Here is a 25,749-nt window from a genome sequence, read left to right as displayed (position 1 = left end):
CATATTTTAGGAATTTTAAACTCCAATTTTGGAAACTCCTGCTTTTTCACTTATTTTGCTTTGTCCATGTTTTATGCAAGTGAATTATCATAAATCTCCTCAGAAATATCTCCTGGAAAGTGGCTGTTTTGACTGGAAATTAAATAAATGAAGGGTGGTCTCTTTTTTTCTGTGTTTTGTATGTTTATATATTGGACAATGTGTATTATTGTTTTGAAATGCCAGTAAAAATAAATACCAATAAAAAATAATACATTAATAACTCAACTAATAACTAAATAAAACATTGTAATCTCTTTGCTGACGGTTATAAAGGGTGCTCTAGAATTCAGTGTGGTTTCCACGATGGTGTGGGAGTAGGACTGAGTACTGGTCATAACTTAAACCTAATAACCCACAGGATTTTAGGCATTCAGCCAGTTTCCATCACCCCTGCAGACTGTTAGGGTGGGAAAAAAAAAAAGTTAGCGCTGAATTGAGCTAACGGAATCAACAGTCAGAACATTCTCAACATCACAATGATGTTGACACAAGGAGTGAAAAAGTCACACATCATGGTGAAACATTTCAGCTGTGTGAGACACGGCTGAGACGCCACTGACTGAACACCACTTTATCTCTTTCCCTTAATCAGAAATTTACACTTCAGAAGATTTCAGAAGATGAACAGGTGCTGGTAAAGGGGCTGTGTGCTCCAGAAATAGTAACAAAAAAGTTAAACTCTAAAACACAAAGAAAGCACATACAAACAGGATCCAGAAATGCTACCACCTTTTCTGGACCTGAGCTCATTTAAAATGAACTGAAGGAAAGTGGAAAACTGTCCTGTGGTCCAATGAATGAAAACTCAATGAATGAGTCCTCCAGACTAAAGACCACTCAGCTTGTCATCAGCGCACAGTTCAAAAGCCAGTATTCATGATGGTATGGGGTGCATTAGTGCACATGGCATGGGTTACATGCTCATCTGTGAAGGTGACATAAATACTGAATGATATATATGTTTTGGCAAAATAGGCTGCCATCGAGACGACGTCTTTTTCAGAGAAGGCCTGGATTACTTAAGCAAGACAATGTAAAACCACATTGTCCATTTAGAGTCTGGGTGCTAAACCGGCCTCCCTGCAGTCCAGACCTGTCACCACTAGAAAGGTCTGGCGCATTATGAAATGAAAAAAAAAAACAAAAACAAAGGAGACCCCGAATTGTTTAGCAGCTGAAATCCTATATTAAGTATGAATGGGATTATGTACATATATGTATGTGTGTCTATATATACTTGCACACAAACATTTACATACACACATAGAGACATGTATTCTCTGAAAGGGATGTGTACCTTATTTTAACATAGAACTCAACATGTAAAACCAAGGGTATTTTGCCTACGACTGTATGCTGAGAACTTGCCTTTTTTTCCCCCCACAGTCATATTTGAAATGTGGATCATAGGAGATGAGGTAGTCAAATAAATACATATCATGGTAGTTTATTTACACAAGCAGAAACATCCATTTAATTTGTGTAAGCACTGGACAAACAGATGCAAAATTAGAATGAAAAAGTACAAAAAAGGCATTTTTCATTGATCTGTAGTTCAATACCAATGAAATATTTGTTCATAGCATTCAGTTGCATTCTGCATTCAGACATATACAAAATACACTATGATCAAATAATAATAATAAATAATAATATTGCTAAAATTTCTCTCACATACATTTTAATATAACTGCAACATTAACAAGACATTTCCTTTATTCTCCAAAACCCATGGCCATCGCATTGAGACATTTTGATTTAATGGCATTGTTATAACAGATTATAATAAAAAGCATGATTGTACAATCTCCCACGTCTGTGTCGTGTCTCAAATCAAGGCTGTATGTGACAAATCTATAAATATTTACTTTCAGTCATTCGTCCAGCCAAACAGACAGAATCATTTATTATGCTATAGAGAGCAGCAACTGAAAGTAAAGGCATGTATAGTGCATGATGGACAGTAACATTGGGTTTAAAAGTGTTTCACTGATAAACCTGATCTGTCCACTCAAGACTGCCACCAAGTGGCGATGGAGATTAAAAACTCAAATTATTCAGATCCAAAAAAAAAAAAAAAAAGGTTTAGAAGTGCAACTCTTGACTGACTTATGTGTCTTCTTAAGCATAAACTCTAACATCATTTTATTTTTTCTACATTAAATGACAGACTGAATGACATTAGACTACATGTTCCATCACATTGGCTGTTACAGCAAAGATACAATATTACAGGTAAAGGTTTCAGGTGGTTTAAAGTAACTGACAAACATAAATCTGGCAAGGTAAATGTGATCTTTAACCTGACCCTATCAGGTTCCCTTTCTCATCTGTAAATAAAAATGTCCATAAAACTCTCCTCTACTACCGGCATGCACATCTCGATTTCTCACCGACTGTGCTTTAAAAGAAGAGAAAGATTTCTGTTGAGATAAAGCATGATAGCATCTACTACAAACCAACAGAAGATCTCGAGCTACTGTAGAAGGCATGTGAGCCATGATTGATCTGAAACATGAGTAGAAATACTACTTTCACAGAATCATATCAGTCCTCCACTTCAGAGGCAGCGGAGGTAGAGGGGGTGGGGGGATGCCGATGAAACATCTAACTGTTTCTGAGTAAGGTTTTCTGATTATTGCAGTATTATCTCAACCCTGACAAGCACTTGATCACAAATATCCCATTCATGCACATAGTGGATTACAGCTGTGACATACAGACACAATGTACACTAACAGCAGCTGAAAGAAAGACCTATTGTGCGTCACTTGTTTTGCGTCACAGAAGACATGAGTGCACAACCTCGCTGATTGATTAAGGCAGACTGTTCAGTGCAACCAAAGTTCTTTCCATAAGCTGATCATTGTAGGTGATAACTGTTACGGGGAATTCCCTCTCTCGGTCTCCAGAGTGGGTTGGTGAGGCATGGCCCTCAACCTCATGCAACCCTGGGGGGTTTGATGGGCAGTCTGACGAGCTGGTCATTGGATTTGGCAAGCAGGGCTGCTGTGATGCTTTAAGTATCTGTATGACAATTTGTTCTTCCTGTGGAACAGAGGATCAGCAACAACTGCTGCACTAGTTCAAGTGCAGGATTTGCTTCATGAATTCATACGTGGTGAAGGCGACTGCCTGGGATGGTACACAGCGGATGTAGTTGAGGGACAACCCACGGTACAGTCCTTTCTTAATCCCATATTGGCCATACACATGCTTAAGGGTCTTCGTCAGGCTACTGCTCCAAAAAACAAAATAGAAATAAATAAATAAATCAGACCAAGGTCAACCACATTTTAGAGCTGCAGGTCCATGTAACACTGACCCAACGCTCAAGGCCAGCTCCAAACAATCTCTTAACTGCACCAACTAAAACACTGTAGGGGTTTACTGGTGCTGGAGAACGTTGGGTCAGTGTACTCTGGCCCTTGGATTTTACAAAAGGCTTCAAAAAGACTCCTGCGCATTTACTGGATTGCCTAAAGGGCATTTACAGGATTTCACAACTGTTAAAGCATAAGCCTTAAATGAAAACAACCAATGTTTGTTTTTTTTGCTTTTTAAAAATACCAATTCAAATACTTAACATTAATAGTTTATTTGCTCAAATGTTTTATTTGCATTTCTCATTGCTCTCCCACACAATTCTAATGTAAATCTAAATTAGTTGCACTGAGTAAACCTTGATTAAGTAAGTCACAATTACAGCTTATTTGCTGAATTTAACATATTGGGAAACCATAATGATAAAAAAAAAAAAAAAAAAAAATTTATTACTTTACAATATGTTAAACTCAGCAAATAAACCAAAACTGGCCACTAACATTAGCAATAAAATGCCAAGTTTAAGTTCTCTGTAGAGGAAGAATCACTTAGAAAATCATTTAAACATGTCATAGTCATATTACACAATCTGCAGTGATGTGGTTCTGTTGGAATGTCCAACAAACTGATAACAGAGGCATCTTTAGATTCACCAGTAGCAAGAAGGTAGCGATGTCTTTCCTAAAATTGACCAGCGGCTGGAAAGAAATGACTTACCAAATTATGCAAGAGTGTGGGACATATACATACCTAAATACACACACACACACACACACACACAATTCCAAAAAAGTTGGGATGCTGTACAGAATGTAAAAAAAAAAAAAAAAAAAAAAAAAAAAAAAAAAAAAAAAAAAAAAAAAAAAAGGTATGCAATGATGTGCAAATCATGTACATCATATTTTTAAAGGAAAACACTACAAAGACAACATATCAAATGTTGAAACTGAAAACTTTTATTGTTTTTTGAAAAATATTTGCCCATTTTGAATTTGATGCCAACAATATGTTCCAAAAAAGTTGGGACGGAGGCCTGCTTACCGCTGTGTTTCATCACCTCTTCTTTTAACAGCACTCTAAGTGTTTGGGAACTGAGGAGATGCTGCTGTAGTTTTGAAACGGAAATGTTTTCCATTCTGGTTTTCCATTGTCTTGCTGAAATAATCAAGGCCTTCCCTGAATAAGTCGTCGTCTGGATGGCAGCATATGTTACCAAAACTTGTATATATATCGTTAAGCATTAATGATGCCTTCACAGATGTCCATGTCACCCATGGCATGCACACGAATGCCCCCTTAAACCATCATGAACACTGGCTTTTGAACTGTGCACTGATAACAAGCTGCATGATCTTTAGCCCTGAGGACAGTGTCCATGATTTCCAAAAGGAATTTCAAATGTTGATTTGTCAGACCACAGGACACTTTTCCACTTCCCCTCAGTCTATTTTAAATGAGCTCAGGCCCAGAGAAGGTGGCAGCATTTCTGGACGATGTTTATATTTGGTTTCTTCTTTGTGTTTTAGAGTTTTAACTTGCATTTGTGGATGCAGTGATGAACTGTTTTCACAAACAGTGGTTTTCAGAAGTGTTTCTGAGCCCATGCAGTGATTTCCATGACAGAATCATGTTTGTTTTTAATGCAGTGTTTTCTGAGGGCCCAAAGATCATTTTTACTATTTCCAATTACATATAAGGTTTAAATGATTTGCACATCATTGCATTTTGTTTTTATTTACATTGTGCACAGCATCCCAACCTTGGGGGGTTGTATATACAGACACACATACGTATGTATATAATATTATATATGTATGCACACACATACATACATACATACATACGTTTTACACTCACTGGCCACTTTATTAGGTACTAAAATGTTGCACTCCATTTTGCCTTCAGTACTGCCTTAATTATTCGTGGCATACTTTCAACAAGGTGTTGGAAACATTCCTCTGAGATTTTGGTCCATCCTGACATGATAGCATCACGCAGTTGCTGCAGATGACTGTGGAGGCCACTGGAATACAGTGACCTCATTGTCATGTTCAAGAAACCAGTTTGAGATGATATGAGCTTTGTGACATGGTACATTATCCTGCTGGAAGTAGCCATCAGAAGATGGGTACATGGTGGTCATAAAGGGATGGACATGGTCAGCAACAATACTAAGGGCCCCAAAGTGTGCCAAGAAAATATCCCCCACACCATTACACCACCAGCAGTAGCCTGAACCATTGATACAACGCAGGATGGATCCACACTTTCATGTTTACGCCAAATTCTGACCCTACCATCTGAATGTCGCAGCTGAAATCGAGACTCATCAGACCAGGCAACATTTTTCCAATCTTCTACTGTCCAATTTCGGTGAGCCTGTGCGAATTGTAGTCTCAGTTTCCTGTTCTTAGCTGACAGGAGCGGCACCCGGTGTGGTCTTCTGCTGTAGCCCATCTGCTTCAAGGTTCGACGTGTTGTGCGTTCAGAGATGGTATTCTGCATTTCTTGGTTGTAACAAGTGGTTATTTGAGTTACTGCTGCCTTTCTGTCACCTCAAACCAGTCTGCCCATTTTCCACTGGCCTCTCACATCAACAAGGCATTTTCCTCCACACAACTTTTCTTTTTTTCTGACCATTCTCTGTAAACCCTAGAGATGGTTCTGCATGAAAATCACAGTAGATCAGCAGTTTCTGAAATACTCGGACCAGCCCATCTGGCACCAACAACCACGCCACGTTCAAAGTCACTTAAATCACCCCCCCCCCCCCCCATTCTGGTGCTCGGTCTGCACTTCAGCAAGTTGTCTTGACCACCTCTACATGCCTAAATGTGGCCATGTGATTGGCTGATTAGCTATTTGTCTTAACAAGCAATTGAACAGCGAGTGGCCGGTGAGTGTGGTTTTATATATATATATAAAAAAGCCTACTGCCTGCTCTTCAGTCCAGTTAAGTATTTCTTTTCAGCACGGTAATGAAAGGTACATCACTGACCTCACATGTCTTTGTTGGACGCAATGGATGCTGCTTTAGAGAAAATCCTAGCAGACACAACATGACTGCATCATGCTGAAAAATGTTTTCTTGCTTTTAACAGCACAGAATATCAGGTGTATCAGGCCACACAGACAGGACAGTTTGAATGGACAAGTGAGAAGCTGCACTGTTATGTTCTTTTTTTTCTACATTAGTTACAAATTTTATATAACATTATTGTATTGAGCTTATTCCTGCTGAAACTCAAAAAAACGGGTACTTTGAGTCCTCCATAATTCAAATGGACCAAACAGTTGTACATGGATAAAATATATGAACATATCATATATACATATATCAGTTTACTTACTTTTGGCCAGAATACTTCTGGCTGTGTTGATATAACACATTTGTGTGCAGTTGTTTACATTCCAAGCACCATTGTTTTCAGCATGTTTGTGTGTGCAATTGCTGTGATCAGTTGGCTACAGAGAAAATGCAAGTTTAATTGAACAGTAAGTAACTTTGCGAAATTAGGTAAATAATTATTTTCTTGTTTGATTGTTATATTAACACTCTTGCAGCAATAATAGTCATTTGATTTTGGTGACATTGAGCTTTTTTAAATATGGATTTATTTAATTTTAAAGCAGGAATTCAATATTTTTAGTCAGTTGTCACCTTTTGCAGGTGACAAAATCTGCAGCACAGTATAAACTGATGTGGTGATTGTACTTATAAATTTCATTACTTTAAAAATGCTGCAGAAAATTTTAAGCAAATAAAAATATATTAAGAAAAGCAATTTGGAAACTGTCATTATGTATAAAAATGAATGAAACTTAATAATAAATTAATTTTAAATAAAGGATTTTGAAGCAATATTTTAACAATGTCAAAGTTTCAAAACATGCCGATCACTGTCCAGTCCATATATGGAAATCATGCTGCAAATACAGCAAATTTTGAATTTACTGTTTCTGTAATGCCACAAAAACTCAATTTCTAAAGAGCTCACGCAGGCAACATCTGGCATCTTAAGTAAAAAAAATAACACTTACAGACATTTATCTGAGTCAGGGAGCACTACTCCTAACTGCATTCTTCTCCGGGCAACATCTAGAGGATATCTAAAACATAAAAGGCAGAGATACAAGAGAAAGAATTCAACTGCAGCAGTAACACTTCCAAATGTGCAGGTGTAATATTTATACTGTACAGTATTACAGAAAAGTGTTTTACTTCAGTGTTAAAAGTCAACCCCCAACCATGTACTGTTATATTGTACTACATCTAGCTTTAAAGTGTCATTACCAGAAACCTGCAGACAATACTTCACTGTAATGGCTCTGTAATACAAGATATGATACATAAGTTGACCTTTTCCTGGTCTTATTTTCTTCCAAGGAACTTATGAAATGCTTAAAACAACAGTGTTTGTAATCTTCTGGTGGCACAATGTCATACGACAAAAGTGCAGGTATAGTCAAATTCAAGAAACAAATTTCTTTGTAAAAGAACACTGACAGAACGAAATGACAAATATCTTTGTAAAATAATGTCATACTTTTGAATGAATAATATATTGCAAAACTAGCTGAGAGCCCTTAAATGGCAGCAGAAAAAGTGACACAGGGGTGCTTTGGGTTGACAACTGCAGGAACTTGTTATGCATATTAAAAGTTAATTCCTGATTTACTTGTAAACTATAAAATGGCACAGAGATTCAAAAACAGAGTACTGTAAGCAACTTCCAAATAAAAACATTCAAAATGTAACTCACGATATAGTCTGAGCGATGGCCCCAGCGACCCCCCCACACAACAGGTTGACATGAGTCTTCAGAACCAGGACATCAGGGTTGTCTAGTGATGGCTTGCCAAGGAGCTCAGGGAAGTGAGCCAGCCCCAGACTCTTTAGAGTACCAAACGTGAAAAAGGAAAAGCCTGAAGAAGAAAAAGAACACCGATTATTATGTCCAAAGAAAAGGCCCCCAGCATCACCGAGTGTGCAGAAGCAATGAAACCAAAAAAAATTATTTAAAAATTAAGCTTTTTGAAGTGACAATAACACATAAAACATTTACCTGCATAGGGAGCCATGCCAATGATGGTAGGAGTTAGACCACGGTAGAATCCAGAGATGCCACCCTCCTTTAAAGAGAAAGCATAACTGGAAGAGATACAGACTCACAATTCTCATTCTCAAACTCTCCCTCTTAAAATAGTGGGTGATATGGCAAAAATATAAACACACAGGTTTTTTGAAATCTGCAAACAAGCTGAACAAAATGCACAAGCAAAACAGACATGCCATATTTATTCTTTATTTCAGCGTTTGCTAAATTAAACTACATAAACTAATGTTAAAAAGAAACAGGAGGGGAAAAATCCAATAATTGGTAATAGTGAATAAAAAAATAAAATAAATAAAAGTGAATTAATCCAGTCAGCTACTAGATGTTCAAAGTTTTAGAACTACTGATGATTTACTCCAACAAGCACATTGTAACATAATTTACCATGATGTGACAGTCAGAGTATATCATGGCTACATTCATTACCCACCCCAACCCCTTATACCTTCAAGTAGATGGTTTGGAAGGCGTTTCCTATGCCAGTGTAGCGATGATCTCCCGTCACCTGAAAAGCCAGGCGAGCACGAACCACGTCAAGAGGATAAGTGCAAATGACTGCAGTCATTCCTGAGGAAGAAACATAGGCACAAAGAAGCGAATTCAAAACCAAACTAAAAAAAAATAAAAATCATTGCTTGAGCTACAATTCTACAAAAATAAAAGTTAAGTGGATGGTGAATATTACACACCTGCCATAGATCCAGCCATGAGCCGATGAATGTGTCCAGATATACCAAGCTGTGTACTAAGAAGCTATATGTGCAAATTACAATGAAGATTATTACATACAGTTTTACAACTAGCATGGGGAACACAAAAGGACAAGTAATTTTACAAACAGTACTGTAAAGTAAAAAAAAAAAATGAATGAAGAAAATAAGGGAAAAAGCATGTGTTTCTAAAACTGGAGTTAAAAAAAAAGTATTAGAAGATTAAAAAATGCAAGACCTAGTAGACCACCAAAACTGTCACTAACTTTCATTTTCAAGAGAGGGGAGAGAATAAAGCTCCACTCTTGCTTCAGAGCTGAAAAAACACAGGTATTTCTGTCCATCCCTCCACTGTGAGAAGACAACGCAACACTATAGGTGTTAAAGGATATGTAGCTGTCATAAAGCTGTTACTGAGAAAAGGATAATTGCTGAAAATGAATAACTTGTACTTAATTTTGATGTTACTTTGATGTAAAATTAAATAAACAAAAGGTGGTCTCTTACAGCTGCACAGTACTTTATTTTAATGAACTGTATTGCACACAAAATAAATAAATAAATGAATTAATAATAATAATAATAATAATAATAATAATAATAATAATAATAAGACATACTTTCTTATAATTGTCAAAGGCCATAAACTGAATGGCTCCATAAGGGAATATCCTGACCATCATCGCCCCATTCCCTTTGTACAGTCCGAGGAAGCCTTCTTTTTTTGGCACAGCCCTGAGAGTAGCAACCACACCTACAAAGAGTACAGGCATATTGAATTTGTTCCAACACTTCAAATTATAAATCAAACTAAATCATCTAGTTCAACCTAGTTTTACATTAAAAATGACAGTGCTAAATGGAAGAAAAGGGGTTCTTTGTATACTAAGGCTCTATATCAATTAAAGCCCTTTTCCTTGAAGAATTCAAGCCAAGAACCATTTGATTTGGCTTACCTAAGTGTTTGTAATGAGGACTGTGAGCTTGGAGTAGAATTTTCACTCTGTCCAGAGGTGCAATGGTGGTCTTGGCACAGCATCCTGCTACACCTATTAAAATAGAGTGATACATCATGTTATCTAAAGCATTACTAATCTTTAATGGCTAGCCTGGGTCAGGAGGTCAAGAAAAGATCAAAAGATGACGAGCAGGTTTCTGTAACATGCATATTAAGGTACCAGCTGTGAGTAACTCACGTCACTGTTAATCATAAACAAACCACCGAAAAAGTGGCATTCAACTCAAAAGCCATAAGACGAGGTTAGCAGTTTAGGTTCCTTTATTCCAAATGGAGCACAACAGTTAACATTTCTTTTTCATCAGACTCAAACAGCATGTCACAGTCTAAAATCTTTTAAGAATATTAATAAAAATATAGTAATAAAAATAGCTTAATTTTAAATCATAAACTAGTCTCTGTGTATTTAAAAAAAAAAAAAAAAAAACACACACACAACACACACACACACCCACCCCAGAAAACAGAGCCCACTTGTTTGCATTCAAATACTACTATATTTATATTACACTCAGCACACAGTGCACACAAAGTGCATACAAAATTATGGGCAAACAGAGCTCTTAGACCCATAGAGATACAGTACTGTGCGAAAGTCTTAGGCACCCAAGACACATTTTCAAAATCAATTTATTTGTGTAGTATGTGTTTATTTGCTGAAAAGTGTTAATATTTGAATAAACAAAATGTATAGAATATATATATATATATATATATATATATATATATATACATACACACACATATATATACGTACATTTATATATATATATATATATATATATATATATATATATATATATATATATATATATATATATATACACACATACATACACACATACATACATTTATATAATATATATATATCACTGTTGTCGAAAGAAAACCTCATATTTCCAAAATGGTAACTTTACAGGAGAAGGCAAAACCATACTTCACTTTCAATGTAAGTCAATGGAACCAGACGTCTTTCGTAGTCATTTTGGGCCATTTCTTTTGGTCCATCCTTCATGAAATTTACACACAATGTAAAGACCAACAGGCTTTTTTATATCATGTCAAAAACTGAAAAACGACAAAAATGGAGATGCAAGGTTTTCTTCAGACAGCAGCAAGATATATATATATATATATATATATATATATATATATATATATATATATATATATATATATATATATATATATATATATATATATATACACACACACACACACACACACACACACACACACACACACATACACAGGGCCAAAAAAGTATTTAGTCAGCCACTGATTGTGCGAGTTCTCCTACGTAGAAAGATGAGAGAGGTCTGTAATTTTCATCATAGGTTCACTTCAACTATGAGAGACAATATGAGAAAAAAAAACAACAGGAAATCACATTGTAGGATTTTTAAAGAATTTATTTGTAAATTATGGTGGAAAATAAGTATTTGGTCAATAACAAAAGTTCAACTCAATACTTTGTAACATAACCTTGGTTGGCAATAACAGAGGTCAAACGTTTGCACAGGTTTGCACACACTGTAGCTGGTATTTTGGCCCATTCCTCCTGCAGATCTCCTCTAGAGCAGTGATGTTTTGGGGCTGTCGCTGGGCAACATGGACTTTCAACTCCCTCCACAAATTTTCTATGGGGTTGAGGTCTGGAGGCTGGCTAGGCCACTCCAGGACCTTGAAATGCTTTTTACAGAGCCACTCCTTCGTTGCCTGAGTGGTGTGTTTGGGATCATTGTCATGCTGGAAGACCCAGCCACGTTCCATCTTCAATGCTCTCACTGAAGGAGGTTTTGACTTAAAATCTCACGATACATGGCCCCGTTCATTCTTCCCTTAACACGGATCAGTCATCCTGTCCCCCTTTGCAGAAAACAGCCCCAAAGCATGATGTTTCCAACCCCATTATTCACAGTAGGTATGGATGCAACTCAGCATTCTTCTTCCTCCAAAAACGACGAGTTGAGTTTTTAACCAAAAAGTTCTATTTCGATTTCATCTGACCACATGATATTCTACCAATCCTCTTCTGGATCATTCATATGCTCTCTGGCAAACTTCAGATGGGCCTGGACATGTACTGGCTTAAGCAGAGGGACACGCCTGGCACTGCAGGATTTGAGTCCCTCACGGCGTAGTGTGTTACTGAGGATAGCCTTTGTTACTTTGGTCCCAGCTCTCTGCAGGTCATTCATCAGGTCCCTCCGTGTAGTTCTGGGATTTCTGCTCACAGTTCTTGTGATCATTTTGACCCCATGGGATGAGATCTTGCGTGGGGCCCCAGATCGAGGGAGATTATCAGTGGTCCTGTATGTCTAACATTTTCTTACAATTGCTCCCACAGTTGATTTATTCACACCAACCTGCTTGCCTATTGTAGAGTCACTCTTCCCAGCCTGGTGCAGGTCTACAATTTTCTTCCTGGTGTCCTTCGACAGCTCTTTGGTCTTGGCCATGGTTGAGTTTGGAGTCTGACTGTTTGAGGCTGTGGACAGGGGTCTTTAATACAGATAACGAGGTCAAAGAGTTGCCATTAATACAGGTAATGAGTGGAGGACAGAAGAGCTTCTTAAAGAAGAAGTTACAGGTCTGTGAGAGCCAAAAATCTTGCTTGTTTGTGGGTGACCAAATACTTATTTTCCACCATAATTTACAAATAAATTCTTTAAAAATCCTACAATGTGATTACCTGGATTTTTTTCTCATTTTGTCTCTCATAGTTGAAGTGAACCTATGATGAAAATTACAGACCTCTCTCATCTTTCTAAGTAGGAGAACTTTCACAATCAGTGGCTTACTAAATACTTTTTACCCCACTGTGTGTGTGTAATACACATATACATATACACACATACATACATACACACACACACACACACACACACACACACCAAGGTGTTGGAAACATTCCTCAGAGATTTTGGTTGGTTATTTGAGTTATTGTTGCCTTTCTATCATCTCGACCCAATCTGCCCATTCTCCTCTGACCTCTCACACCAACAAGGCATTTTCGTCCACACAACTGCCGCTCACTGGATATTTTCTCTTTTTCGGACCGTTCTCTGTAAACCCTAGAGATGGTTGTGCATGAAAATCCAAGTAGATCAGCAGTTTCTGAAATATTCAGACCAGCCCGTCTGGCACCAACAACCACACCACGTTCAAAGTCACTTAAATCACCTTTCTTCCCTATTCTGATGCTCAGATTGCACTTCAAGTTGTCTTGACCACCTCTACATGCCTGAATGCATCGAGTTGCAGCCATGTGATTGGCCGATTAGCTATTTGTTTTAACATGTAATAGAGTGTCCGGTGCATGTATATTGTGATAAATTCACTGCTGAGGTAAATTGTTTCAAAATTTGCTTAGATGCCTAAAACATCTGCACAGTACTGTATCTCTCAGCACTGCATACAGACCAGTAAAAGAGGGTTTGTCAATATATCACCAGATACACAAATTAAGCTCATTCACAACATTTATTCATCAAAAAGATACAATGACAGACTTCACCTCCTGCTACGAAAGAGCGGAACCAGTAGTAGTAGTCCCTCTGAGCAGGACCTGGAACCTGAGGCTGACCAGCTGAGGACACAGACACCTCTATTGCCATGCTGCTTATATCAGGACTCTAGTGCAGCCATGCCTTCGGAGCAATCTGAAACATCAAAACAACATTTTAACAGCTTTGTAAAAATGACATCATGCAAAGCAAAAAATGCGATGAACACTCAATAAACAAGAAGCTTAAATTACTTCATATAAAACCATGATAAACCAACAAATGCTCATTTGTAAGATATTTTAAATATGATCTTGATCTTTGAGAATGGTCTAAAAATAGGACACCTAATTAAATATTTATTTCTGCATTAATAAATATGGACATAGTAATATTTCGTCTTCTTTTAAACAATATCTATTGATGAAGGTGATGGAATTACATGAAACATCATGCAATTCCATCATCTTTGAAATAACTTCTGAAATAACCTCAATTAGACATAAACCGTCTAGCAGTCTCTGACACTGACCGGAAGAAAGTTTTCCCACTCCTTCCTGCAGAATTCTTTCAGTGTTGTGATGTTTAGGTATTTCTAGCATGCAATGCCCATTTCAAATAACCCCACACCACGGTGAAGGACTTTGTCGCATGGTGCGAGAGGAACCACCTGCAGCTCAATGTGACAAAGACAAAGGAACTGGTGGTGGACCTGAGGAGGGACAAGGCACCGGTGACCCCTGTGTCCATCAGCGGGGTCAGTGTGGACACTGTGGAGGATTACAAATATCTGGGTGTGTATATTGACAATAAACTGGACTGGGCTAAGAACACTGACGCCCTCTACAGGAAGGGCCAAAGCTGTCTCTATTTTCTGAGGCGCCTGAGGTCCTTCAACATCTGCCGGACTATGCTCAGGATCTTCTATGAGCCTGTGGTGGCGAGTGCTATCCTCTATGCTGTTGCATGCTGGGGAAGCAGGCTGAGGGTGGCAGATGCCAACAGACTCAACAAATTGATCCGCAAGGCCGGTGATGTTGTGGGTGTGGAGCTGGACTCGCTGACGGCAGTGTCGGAGAGGAGGACGCTGTCTAAGCTGCGGGCCATTATGAACAATGGCTCCCACCCACTCTACGATACGGTGATGAGACACAAGAGCTCATTCAGCTCAAGACTCATCATACCAAAATGCACCACAGAGCGCCACAGGAAGTCATTCTTACCAGTGGCCATCAAACTCCATAACTCCTCCCTCAGTGTGTGATTCAAAAAACTGTTCATATGTGCAATAACAACAATTGTGTGTGTAGAGTACTTAAATCTGGTGCACATAAATACTGTAAATTCTATATATTGTTTTAAATTATACATACTGTAAATTCTATATATTGTTTTAAATTATTAGTAAAGTGTTTATTTTTACATAAATGGCTGCAACTGTAACAACTGCAATTTCCCCCTGGGATCAATAAAGGAATCTGAATCTGAATCTGAAGCATCTCTTAGGATAAAGATTTAGGCTTTAACTTGGCCATTCCAGAACTCTCCATTTCTTTCTTTTGAGCCTTTCCTTGGTGGATTTACTGAAATGTTTAGGGTCACTGTCATGTTGCTTCGGTTTATACATGGTCTCACATTTTCCTCAAGCACCCTCTGATACAATAAAGAGGTCATGGTGGATTCCATGATGAAGAGGTTACCAGACCCTGCTACAGCAAAGGATCCTCATAACATGATATTTCTACCTCCATGTTTCACAGTTGGTATGAGGTTCTTGTGCTCAAATTGTGTGTTTGGTTTGCAGCTAACACGTCCAAAGTGCATTGGGCATGATTCACTAATACCTACATAAGTTTATTCTTAGATTGTTCTTGAGAAAGGATACTAAGAAAAAGTCTCAGTCAGATTTATGATGTGTTCTTAAACTGCAGAACCTTTGTGCTCATGAGTGTGCTTAGATTCTGTTCTTACCCAAGAACAAATCCCAAATAAGAAACCACTAGTGCATTCAGGAATCTTCGCAAAGGCAGCAAAAGTGAGTTTTAAGAATGCTTGGTGAATGAGGCCCATTGTTCCAGAAGTACTGATCTTTGTCTACGTGTTCTCTGGCAAACTTTAGTCTTAACCCTAACCCTAACCCTGATATGATATGATATATGATATATGATATAATATATAATAATATACATTTATTTATTTTTGACAGCAAGGGTTTTCTCACTACACACTTCCCATGAAAATCAAACTTGCCAAGTCTCTGTCTGATTTAGATACATGTACATCAATGAAGTGGCAAGACCACATTTTTGGACTGATAAAGCCTTCTTTATGCAACTTCTGTTGTTCTCGAGCTAAACTTGTTAAGACAGTCTGACCTGAATCTGCCATGATGACAGTGGTTACAAACACCCCCACTTGTAAATTGTTTTCCAGTGGACAGTGGAATGGCTGATTTCTAATTGTTCTGAGACCTTTTTAAAATCCCTTCCGAAAGCATTCATAAGTATCTACAACCTTTTGTCTGAAGGCCTCAGAGAGCTCTTTGGACCTTGCCATGATGATATCGCTCCCTTCAACAATCAAGAGCAAACCAAATTATAAGTCTGAGGTTTAAACGAAACAGGCTCCTCCAAACCCTCTCCAACAATAATCTAATCGGTTGCAGCTGAACTGGTGCACCTTATTCGAACAGGCATTTTAAGTAGTAATAAATGTGGGGGTGCCTGGGAGCTAGACAGACAGTGAACAGCTGTTCTGCAACTGACTCAGTAAACCAGTTTTGGTCATTGCTGGGAGCTAATGCAACGCTCGGCTGATCATTTCAACAATATTTCGAAATCTTTTGCTACTCAATAACAAATACGACATAACCAGAATGCTCGAAATACAGCCGTCCTACCCGATAACCTGATAAGGCCACCTGAGGTCGGGGCTACAGGCAGACAGCCCTTCCACCTGTTCAGGACACACAGACAACACAGACCGAACACCACAGGCCACAACGCCGCACAGATCGTGGGAGTCATGTAATACCAGCTAACCTTTGTACCGCCATATAGTCTTTCGACACGACTAGCTTTCTACACCCGATCACACTCGTTGGATAAGAGCGGACTGTGCGCAGCTCTGTGTGTCAACAGCGAGATCTGCTTCACTCCGCAGTAAACACGGTGATTAGCGAGGAAGCTAACGAATAAACAGCCGGGGGGCGAACTAAACGCAGTCTAACAGCACATTATGTGCATGAGTGTTAAGCCGTACAGATGTGGAGGGTGCACTTACTGGGGAAGCGGAAGACTTCAGAGCTGCACTCTACACGTGTGCGCTCGTTTCAGCGCAAAGCCAGCCGTAGTGCCCTTCATGGCTACTTTTCTGGTCGCGTACTTACCGCGTCATCAGCGATGACGGCTGTCAGATGCACCGCGCAGCACCAAGTCATTTTTAAAGGAGAGTCCCACCGATTTCTCTACGTTTCTACAATACTAACTATAGTATAATGTCTTCTGCAAGATGTAAACAACATGACATCAAAACGTTTGGTTGTGAAGGATTCGGTTCTAAAGAAATGTACCGAGTCAGAATTGTTCGCAGGGGTGGAGATAGGAACCTGACGTCTGGGGCGTTTAATGCTAAAAGGTTATTACAAGAAAAGTCTATAAATATTCTCCCTAATGTGTGAAACGTTGCTCTACAATAGTTTTGAGATAAGGTTTTGCCCCTAAAATATATTTTTTAATTCTGTCTACATGCAGGGCATTGTAAAGCAAAACAGTCCTCGAAGGAAACTTCATCACAGGCTAAACTTGAAAGATCTCTGGGTTCACTGGTCGTTTTGGATGATCATTCAAATGGCCGGATGCACAACCAATCGTGGAACACTGTGGTAATATAGTATAATGTATGTATGTTCAAGTCACGAATATGCTTGAACAATACCAAGTAAGAAGCCTGACTCCTGAAGGGGAATGTCTTCTAAATGTAACAGTATGAGCTACAGCGCACTGGAAGGTAATGGCCCTAAGAACAGTAGTCACATTGTATTACATCATTTTGTTTCTTCAATCTCTTTCGATCCCCTGAGCTGCCAGAATGTGGCTGAAATGCCTTTGAGTGAGGCACCTAACCCCCAACTGCTCCCTGGGTGCTGTGGATAGGGCTGCCCACTGCTCTGGGCAGGTGTGCTCACTGCCCCCTAGTGTGTATGCATTCATTAGTGTGTATGTGGTGTTTCCCTGCATAGATGGGTTAAAATGTGGAGGTGAAATTTCCCTGTTGTGGGACTAACAAGGGTAACTTAATTTAGCTTAACTTAGATATGGACAGCTGTGGATTGCTGGGGTTCCAACTCACCTGCTGTTGGGTTTACAGTGAAGTACATGTTTAAGGACACAGATATCAAAGACATTTTCTGGTGCTCGTGAGTGGGGCAACTAAGCAAGAATTTGAATCACAGTGGTGCCACAGCCACCCATAACTGGGACCCCAAGTGGAGAAAACACCTGGTGGGACCGCCTGATGCACATGGATTAAGCTCTAGTACTTGCTGGCCAAAATACTGCAGACTTTAGGACGCTGCCTTGTTAAACACACCAGATTCAGCTCTTCAGGTAATAAGCATGGCATTCATGAACTGAATTCAAAGCATTAGATGAGGGTAAATGCTAATATCTGCACCCCTTTGGCCTGGAAGATCCCCAGTTTGAGATGCCTGGTCTGGTGGAAGGCATCCTGACTAGTGAGTAAACCGAGTAAAATATATATTGTTTACGTTACTGAGATGCTCATTTTCAAAACTGCGAGTTAGGAGAACCTTTGACTAAGCTAAGACGTTTGAGCTGGGTGAAGTACTAGTGTCCTCAAGCTAAGTTAACTCAAAAAAGGCAGTGTACTTATTAAGGTAGTTATCTTACTATATTAAGTTGAACTGACTTTAATTTTTGACAGTTGGTATGAGGTTTTTGTGGTTCAGGTTCACACACAACACTACATTTTTGCAACACATTTCTTTTTCCATTACAGTCAGACAGCTGAGCTTTGATCTCAGTTCCTCAAGGTCATTCTACCAGACGTCCTGTGAAAGGGCTGCTTTTTAAATATAAGCAATGTAGCAAATGGTCATTTTGGAGGGAGATGGGGTTCTCTTGCATTCCCTTTCCATAAACGCTATTTATGTCCAGTCTTTTCCTGGTGGTGGGGTCATCAGCGCTAACGTTTACCAGATCCCTGGAGGTTCCTTGTTTTGTTTTGTTTGTTCTGATGTTCTACACGGCCATCATCGAGTCCATCCTCAGCTCCTCCATCACAGTGTGGTATACTGGGGCCACTGCCAGGGATAGACAAAGGTTGCAGCGCATTGTGCGCTCCGCTGAGAAGGTGATAGGCTGCAGCCTCCCATCTCTCCAAGACCTGTACATCTCCAGGACTGTGGGGAGAGCGGATCAGATTATAGCAGACCCTTCTCACCCCGCACACGTATTATTTGATCCACTCCCCTCGGGCAGGAGGCTTCGGACCATTCGGACCAGAACCTCCCGCCACAGGAACAGTTTCTTCCCCTCTGCCATTGGACTCAAGAACAATATACAATCACGTCACCTCTTTATAACCCTGCCTTGGTCACTTTACTTGAATTGCACTACTCCACCTGCACTGTTGTATATAGTACTGTTGTACATGCCTTTTGTATTTTTATTTTTATTCATTCTATCTATATATTTGCATAGAGTATTTATTTATGTGGACTTAATTTTGCATGCCTATTACTACTTGTTTTTATGTTGCACCTTCATGCCGAAGCAAATTCCTAGTCTGTGAATCCTGTTCATTGACAATGGCAATAAAACTTCTTCTGATTCTGATTTTGTTTTACTCTGCCGCAGTATGTGTTACTTTAATTGCCATGATTGTGGAAACTGTGGAGATGTTCACTGTATACTTTTATATTTTTAGACTATTCATATAATTCACATGTGCAGCAATATTAGCAACAATATCAACAACAACAGCAACATTACTATTTTTATTATTACTATTATTGCAATGTATTATAGCAATAACACAACCAACAACATTATTATTATTATTATTATTATTATTATTACTGGTGATGTCGTGGTCATTGTTTTTAACAGGCTATGTCTCTAGTACTCAAAGTCCCGACCGACAGTGCGCTGTCAGCATGTACTCCACTCCACGTTTTCCTGTCACCCCTCGGACGTCCATTAAATAGCCGATGTGAGCGGGGAGCGTAGGTCGTGTTTGGGAGAAGGGGCTGTGGTGCCTGGATTTACGGGTTAAAGTGCTGTTGTACTCCGGGGCAACATGTCAGTGTTATTAAGTGTTAGCTACATTATAAAGACTACGTGTCGTCCCGCTGCTCCGGCGTGCTGCTGAACTTATGGTGGCTCGACCAACTTGCCAAATTCGCCAAAGGAAAATGCAGGAGGATCTGCCGAGTCTCACAGGCGTGGAGTATTATTAGCAGTTCAGGCAGTGCAACTGTGTCCGGTATGTGAAGTATTTGAACTCCCTTAAAAGTGTACACGGTGTAACACGCCAGCACAGAATTATCTTCACCTTGGTGACTTGCATCTCTCCACGGTGCAGTTGTGTAGTTACCGTGTCGGTTTTAATCCAAATCTAGAAAAGTAATACGGGCTGTTTCCAGACGCGGCGGTGAGCTTGTAGCAACGATAACGGATCAAGCGAGCAGCAGCAGCAGCGAGGAAACTTGAAGTAGTCCGGCTAAGCTAGCTAAAGCTAAAGCTAACTTAGCCAAGTTCCAGTGTGAATGTGCTAATAGACTTGCTGCGCCTTCACAGCTATGTTAAGCACTTGCCAGCTGTAATCAAACCGCTCGTAGCCTTTGCCGGCTGTATGTCCGATATCTGTTCAAGTGTTTAGCCGAGTATTTACAACTTTGTTTAAGCCCTTTGTGGTCAGTGAATCCTGCCACAATAGGGCGCTATGTTTAAAGCAGCACTGTTGAAAAGTGCAGCCGTTCCTTTTTAGGCTTGAAGTCGCTGGGTTATATGATCTTGTTGGGGAAACGAGCAAAGGCGTTAAGGACGAAAATGTGTAATTCTTAACCGTACTAGTCTTGCATTGTAACTTTCTACATTTTATTTACATTGTTGCCTGTTAATTACACTGTAACTAATGTGTTACTATCTACCCAAGTACACTGTTACTAACAGCAGACCAACAGCTGCACAAATCATATGAACCTTAACACTTCAGTGCCGTGCATTATTACAGCTTGTGCAAGAAATATGATGAATGTGATTCATTGCAATTTTAGCTTGTTGTACTACTAGATTTTAAGCTGAATGTTGAGTGGTAATGATTAGGTTGATCATAATTTGTTTGATTTTTTGCAGGCATGCCCCTGGGAGGCCACAGTGAAATGCTAACTTGTTTATAGTGGGTCTGATGATGGAAAAGGAATCACAAGTGTCATATTTTAAATATTTTAAATCTGAGAATTAATCCATTTCCCATGTCTGCTGGCCTGTCTCTCAACCCTCTGACCCTCATCAAACTTAGCTATGCCTCATCCTCCCAAACCGTCAAAGAAGGTCCAGCCTCCAACCAAGCGAAATGTTAGGAAACTGAAATCCTCCACTGATAGAAGGCGAACAGCAAATTCAAGCAAACCCAAGGGTCCAACAACACGTACAAGGCAAGTAAAGACCAAGAAGTCAACAGGGAAGAAACCGGCTTCCAAGAGGGTCCAGGCAAGTGCTGTTAGCAGGCTTGCCAAGAAAGCCCCCCAAGGAAGAGCAAGCAGAACCAAGAATCCATCTGACTTAACAGGATCTATCAAACTTAGACACACACGCAGCTCTCTGACACAACATGGCCCAGCTGCAGACCTCAGGGGCAGGAGGAGGTCTTTCCGGGGCAGTCTGTTGTCACACAGTGGCCCACAGGAAGTGAAGCCTCCTAGGAGGGTGGCCAAGAGCAGAGAGAGAGGCCAGCAGGCAAGGGAACAGGACACTCAGAGAATTGCAGAACCTGTTAAACAGGCTGATGATGATGATGCTGATGACCAACAAAGCAAGACACCTGTTACCAGTGTAGAGGCTCTACCTGTCAACTCAAGCTCTGAAGAAAAAGCAGATGAGGAGCATGGAGAACCACTTGTTAATGAGACTGCTACAGTGGAGGAGGAGAAGTTTGAGGTCACTACAGAAAGGGTACAAAGTGAAAACAGCCCTGTGCCCCTTGAGAACATGGAGAAACCAAGCACAACTGATAAGTCAGATGATTTGTTCGCAGAAGAGCATGACCCAGCCGCTGAAGCAGACTCTGTTTGTACACTTGATACCTCAGGCCCAACAGTACCGTCTCTGTTACAGTCATGTGACATTGCTTCTCAAAGCGCCCTAGAAGACTCTTCTCTACCAGATTTGTCTGCAGCATCTTCCGTATGTGAAATTCCCAAAGAATCACCAGCACTTCAGAACCCCACAGATGCTAAGCTGGTAGAAGACAGAGAGCCTGACATCACCACAGTCGTGAAAACCAAAGAGGAGGATCACAGAGATGAGTTGTCAAGCAAAAACGAAGGAGCATTGTCGCTTCTGTCATTGAGTGCAGGCATTTACAGTGGCTCTCTGGACACTGGGCCTCAAACAGCAGGCTCTTTCGACAGTAAAGTGTCCAGCAGTACAGATAGCACCCAGTTCTCATTTGATACAGAGTCAGAAGCAGGAAGTTTAGAGCTGGCTCTTGAGCACAGGGCCACTGGTGCTTCTCCGCTGCTGGAGGCAGACATCCGACAGCGCTTACTGCAAGCTCAGGTGAGAAGAGAGAGGAAGAAAAGGAGTAGATGCGGGACCTGCGGGCCTTGCCTCCTCAAGATCAATTGCGGGCAGTGCAGCTGCTGCTTGAACCGAAAGACTGGCCATCAGATCTGTAAGCTCAGGAAGTGTGTGGAGTTGAAGAGAAGACCCTTGCAGACCACAGCCAGAGAGGTAGGCCACCTGACTGTACTTTGACCACTGTTTCTGTTCCTCCCCAGAGGTGAAACTGAAACTCTTGTTTTAAATTGCAGTACTGCATCAGTCTTGACTTGTCATGCGATTACACATATTACACATATTCCATCCATACTCATACATTGTCCATCATACATTTTAAAAGCTTGTAACTTTTCAAGAATATGTCTTACAAAGGAGCATGTTTTTTATTTGCTGTAACAGATTACACTAGGCAAGTTTATTTTGAGGAAAATAACAGCAGACATGTAAATATTTGTAACAGTAACTATTAGGGATGTAAACGATTAATGCTTAACAGACAAATGAGCAATTGTTTGGCCAATGCTATTGGTTAAAAATGTCAACATTAATTTAATTTAAATGTATTTTATTTCTATTTGAAGTGTTTATCATTGACGTTGAGGAATAGTTTTGGTTCTGCAGTTGGTTCTGTTGATGTTGGCCTACTAAAAAATGAAGTGCACAGCTATAAACAGCTACAACAGCTTGGTGGTGTGCTGAATCCCTTTCCGAAAGGATGATAGCACATCCACAATGATCAAAAGAACGTAAAGTAATTAAAAAAAGAATATTATTCCTGCTGTACACATTTTCCGATGCAGCCCATTCTTGTATAAGTGTGCACAGCAGTTTTAGCTGCTACAGGAGTTTTTATGAAGCATAATCATTTTAGTTATTGCTGTTGTCTTTGTACACATGCAAATTGTTATCAAAAAAAACCCAAGCAAGCCATTAACAAGCCATTAACAAAGCTACAGTAATAACATGGTCTTTTATTAAAACAGTAAAACTAGATGCTCTAAAACTTTCGATACCCAGGGTTTTGTTTTCTGTGCATGTTGGCCATCTGGCTTTGAAAGAAGTGGTAAGAAAGAAGTGAAGAAGAGCAATAAGGCAAGCTTTTAATGTGATAAACAGAGGATGGCTCTTATTAACGGCTCAGGGATGGGAAACACATGGGTTTGTAGTAGAGCACTGAGCACTTTTATTGCGGCGCTTCTGCTTAAGAATGCGTGTGGCTGTATTCTCGGTTTTATGTGACTGTTAGCGGTACTCTGAGCTGAATGGGAAAACCCTATCACATGAGCTGCTGTCAGTTCAGCACGTGGTGTAAGTGTTTGTGCGTGTACGTGAATGAAAGCCTTCCATGTGCTGAAGTGTGTCTCCACCCTTCCTTATTTGCTGTTGGCAGAGAAAGCTGTAGCGTGCAGTTTTTCTCCTGAGTTGATCGCTGTGCTTTCAGGACATGTCACGTCATGCATTTTCTGTTAAACTTGCCTCAAGGCAAATGTGAGAGTGCTTCGCCACCTGTGGGACTTAAAATATTAGCTAGTTTCTGCAAATAAGCAACTGGGGGTATCTGTATTAGTGTGTCTGTGGCTTCTTAAGAAAGAGAGGAGGGAGAGGGATCAGGACAACATGACAGTGCCATGGCAAAGTTGAATTCAGTTATTGTAAAATCGTGACAAATGCGTTTGTTAAATGTAACATATGATAATTTTGTTAAAAATGCTGCAGATTTGGTTAAAAATTTTGGTTAAAATCTGAAAGTTGATTTTTTTTATGTTACATAATTGATCATCTGTACAAACATGGTGCAACGTAGTGCATGATTTGTTAAAAATTGTTAGTGGCTTGTGAAAATGTTGTGGAAGTGATCAATTAAAATGTAAATACTTGCAGAGATTTATAGAAATAAAGTGTTGCATATTGACATTTATCTGTTTCCTACCTTGTTAAATCATTGTTGATAATTATTGTGAGAAATCATTAATTTGATTAGTGTCTTCACATAGATGAATATTATTAATTATTAATAATAACATATAATTCAAGGTAAATTGAGCAGATTTGTTATTTCAAAAGTGTGTATCAAACTGGTAGCCCTTCGCATTAATCGGTACCCAAGAAGAAGCTCTCAGCTTCAAAAAGGTTGGTGACCTCTGCACTAGACAGAAGTCTGGAAACACATCATTGGTGCCTAAAATGTAGGTCAGTGTTCACATCTGTCGTGTGGTCTGACTTTGTCATGGATGATATAAAATTGATGAATAGAAATGCTGCCCATGTATCACAGACAAGGTTGAGGGAGGATGTGCTTTTAAAATAATAGGACACAATATATCCTACTATATGCACTATGCACAAATGGATCAAGGTGTTACAGCCCTAGTCACTGAGTGGGTTTAATAAGTAACATGCAAGCATGTGAATTTCTAACATATTCAGGTTAGGTGGTTAACTGGTTGTCCTAATACTTATTATTCAGTAACACAAATAGCCATGCTAAAAGGAAGGCTTATAGGAGTGGGGAAGGCCTGTTTTTTAAAGGCAATGAAGACGATTCACTTTGTTGAAGCATCATATGTTGACATTTTCTTTGTGTTTATAAACTCATGACAACATGTGGGTGGCTGCTTTAGTACCATAGCTTTACACCCGTTTCCACTTCAGGTAGTGCTTTATGTTTTGCCCTGCTCACAGATCACAGCATGTTAAATATCTCTGCACCTTATTCCACCACTTCATGTCCAGAAATGTGTGCTCTGTTGGTGCTGCACTGTCCTGTCTGTTTACTGCGTCTACTGTCTGTTTAATTTATCCCATTTATTTTATTTTCTAGCTGAATTTTTTGTTTGCACACTATGTCTGCACGTTTGCACTTTGTGCTTTTTGTTCCTTGTTGCACCGTGTTGTTCCTGGAGGAACGTAATTTCACTCCACTGTGTATTTGTATATAGATGGAATGACAATAAAAGCCTCTTGACTTGACTAATGTTCAAACATGCATCACGAATATCACATAATAAAGTGAGTAAATTAATTCACAGAGGTTCATGGCAAGTTATTTCTAACAATACTTCTTGCCAGTTTTTAGTATACAAAAATCCTAACTTTTAAGGAGAATGAAAAATGTTAATGGAAATCATTTTGGAACATTTTTGTTGGTCCATTCATTATAAAATTTGCACACAAAAGCCATAATTTTCTAATTTCATAAACAAATAAAAACTGATTGGTTCA

At 39.5% G+C, this 25,749-nt stretch overlaps 2 protein-coding genes across 4 annotated transcripts in view; one reads left to right on the top strand and one right to left on the bottom strand.

Annotated features, from left to right (window-relative positions):
- Positions 1 to 1,471: 1,471 nt before the first annotated feature.
- slc25a16 (solute carrier family 25 member 16) overlaps positions 1,472 to 25,749 on the bottom strand; it is a 57,353-nt gene continuing 33,075 nt past the window's right edge. Inside the window, exons 1-10 of one of the 3 annotated variants that reach the window (XM_017725437.2) lie at positions 17,003 to 17,112; positions 13,732 to 13,876; positions 10,150 to 10,242; positions 9,814 to 9,947; positions 9,173 to 9,236; positions 8,929 to 9,050; positions 8,433 to 8,499; positions 8,130 to 8,292; positions 7,408 to 7,476; positions 1,472 to 3,280 (exon numbers count right to left, since the gene is read on the bottom strand). In XM_017725437.2, the coding sequence (XP_017580926.1) occupies positions 3,124 to 3,280; positions 7,408 to 7,476; positions 8,130 to 8,292; positions 8,433 to 8,499; positions 8,929 to 9,050; positions 9,173 to 9,236; positions 9,814 to 9,947; positions 10,150 to 10,242; positions 13,732 to 13,831 (969 nt within the window). In that variant the 5' untranslated portion in view covers positions 13,832 to 13,876; positions 17,003 to 17,112 and the 3' untranslated portion in view covers positions 1,472 to 3,123. Of the gene's footprint in view, positions 3,281 to 7,407; positions 7,477 to 8,129; positions 8,293 to 8,432; positions 8,500 to 8,928; positions 9,051 to 9,172; positions 9,237 to 9,813; positions 9,948 to 10,149; positions 10,243 to 13,731; positions 13,877 to 16,619; positions 16,750 to 17,002; positions 17,113 to 25,749 lie in introns of those variants that run through there. The other 2 variants (XM_037538763.1, XM_017725445.2) reach the window with 2 other exon arrangements.
- The window catches only part of tet1 (tet methylcytosine dioxygenase 1), a 51,476-nt gene continuing 45,619 nt past the window's right edge, over positions 19,893 to 25,749 (top strand). Inside the window, exons 1-2 of the mRNA XM_017725421.2 lie at positions 19,893 to 20,227; positions 21,100 to 22,698. Of these exons, the coding sequence (XP_017580910.2) occupies positions 21,268 to 22,698 (1,431 nt within the window). The 5' untranslated portion in view covers positions 19,893 to 20,227; positions 21,100 to 21,267. The remainder of the gene's footprint in view (positions 20,228 to 21,099; positions 22,699 to 25,749) is intronic.

This window comes from Pygocentrus nattereri, chromosome 5 (genome assembly GCF_015220715.1).
Source record: "Pygocentrus nattereri isolate fPygNat1 chromosome 5, fPygNat1.pri, whole genome shotgun sequence".
Classification (NCBI taxonomy): Eukaryota; Metazoa; Chordata; class Actinopteri; order Characiformes; family Serrasalmidae; genus Pygocentrus; species Pygocentrus nattereri.
The sequence above is the reverse complement of the archived record's forward strand: the minus strand, read 5'-3'. Positions and strand labels throughout refer to the sequence as shown.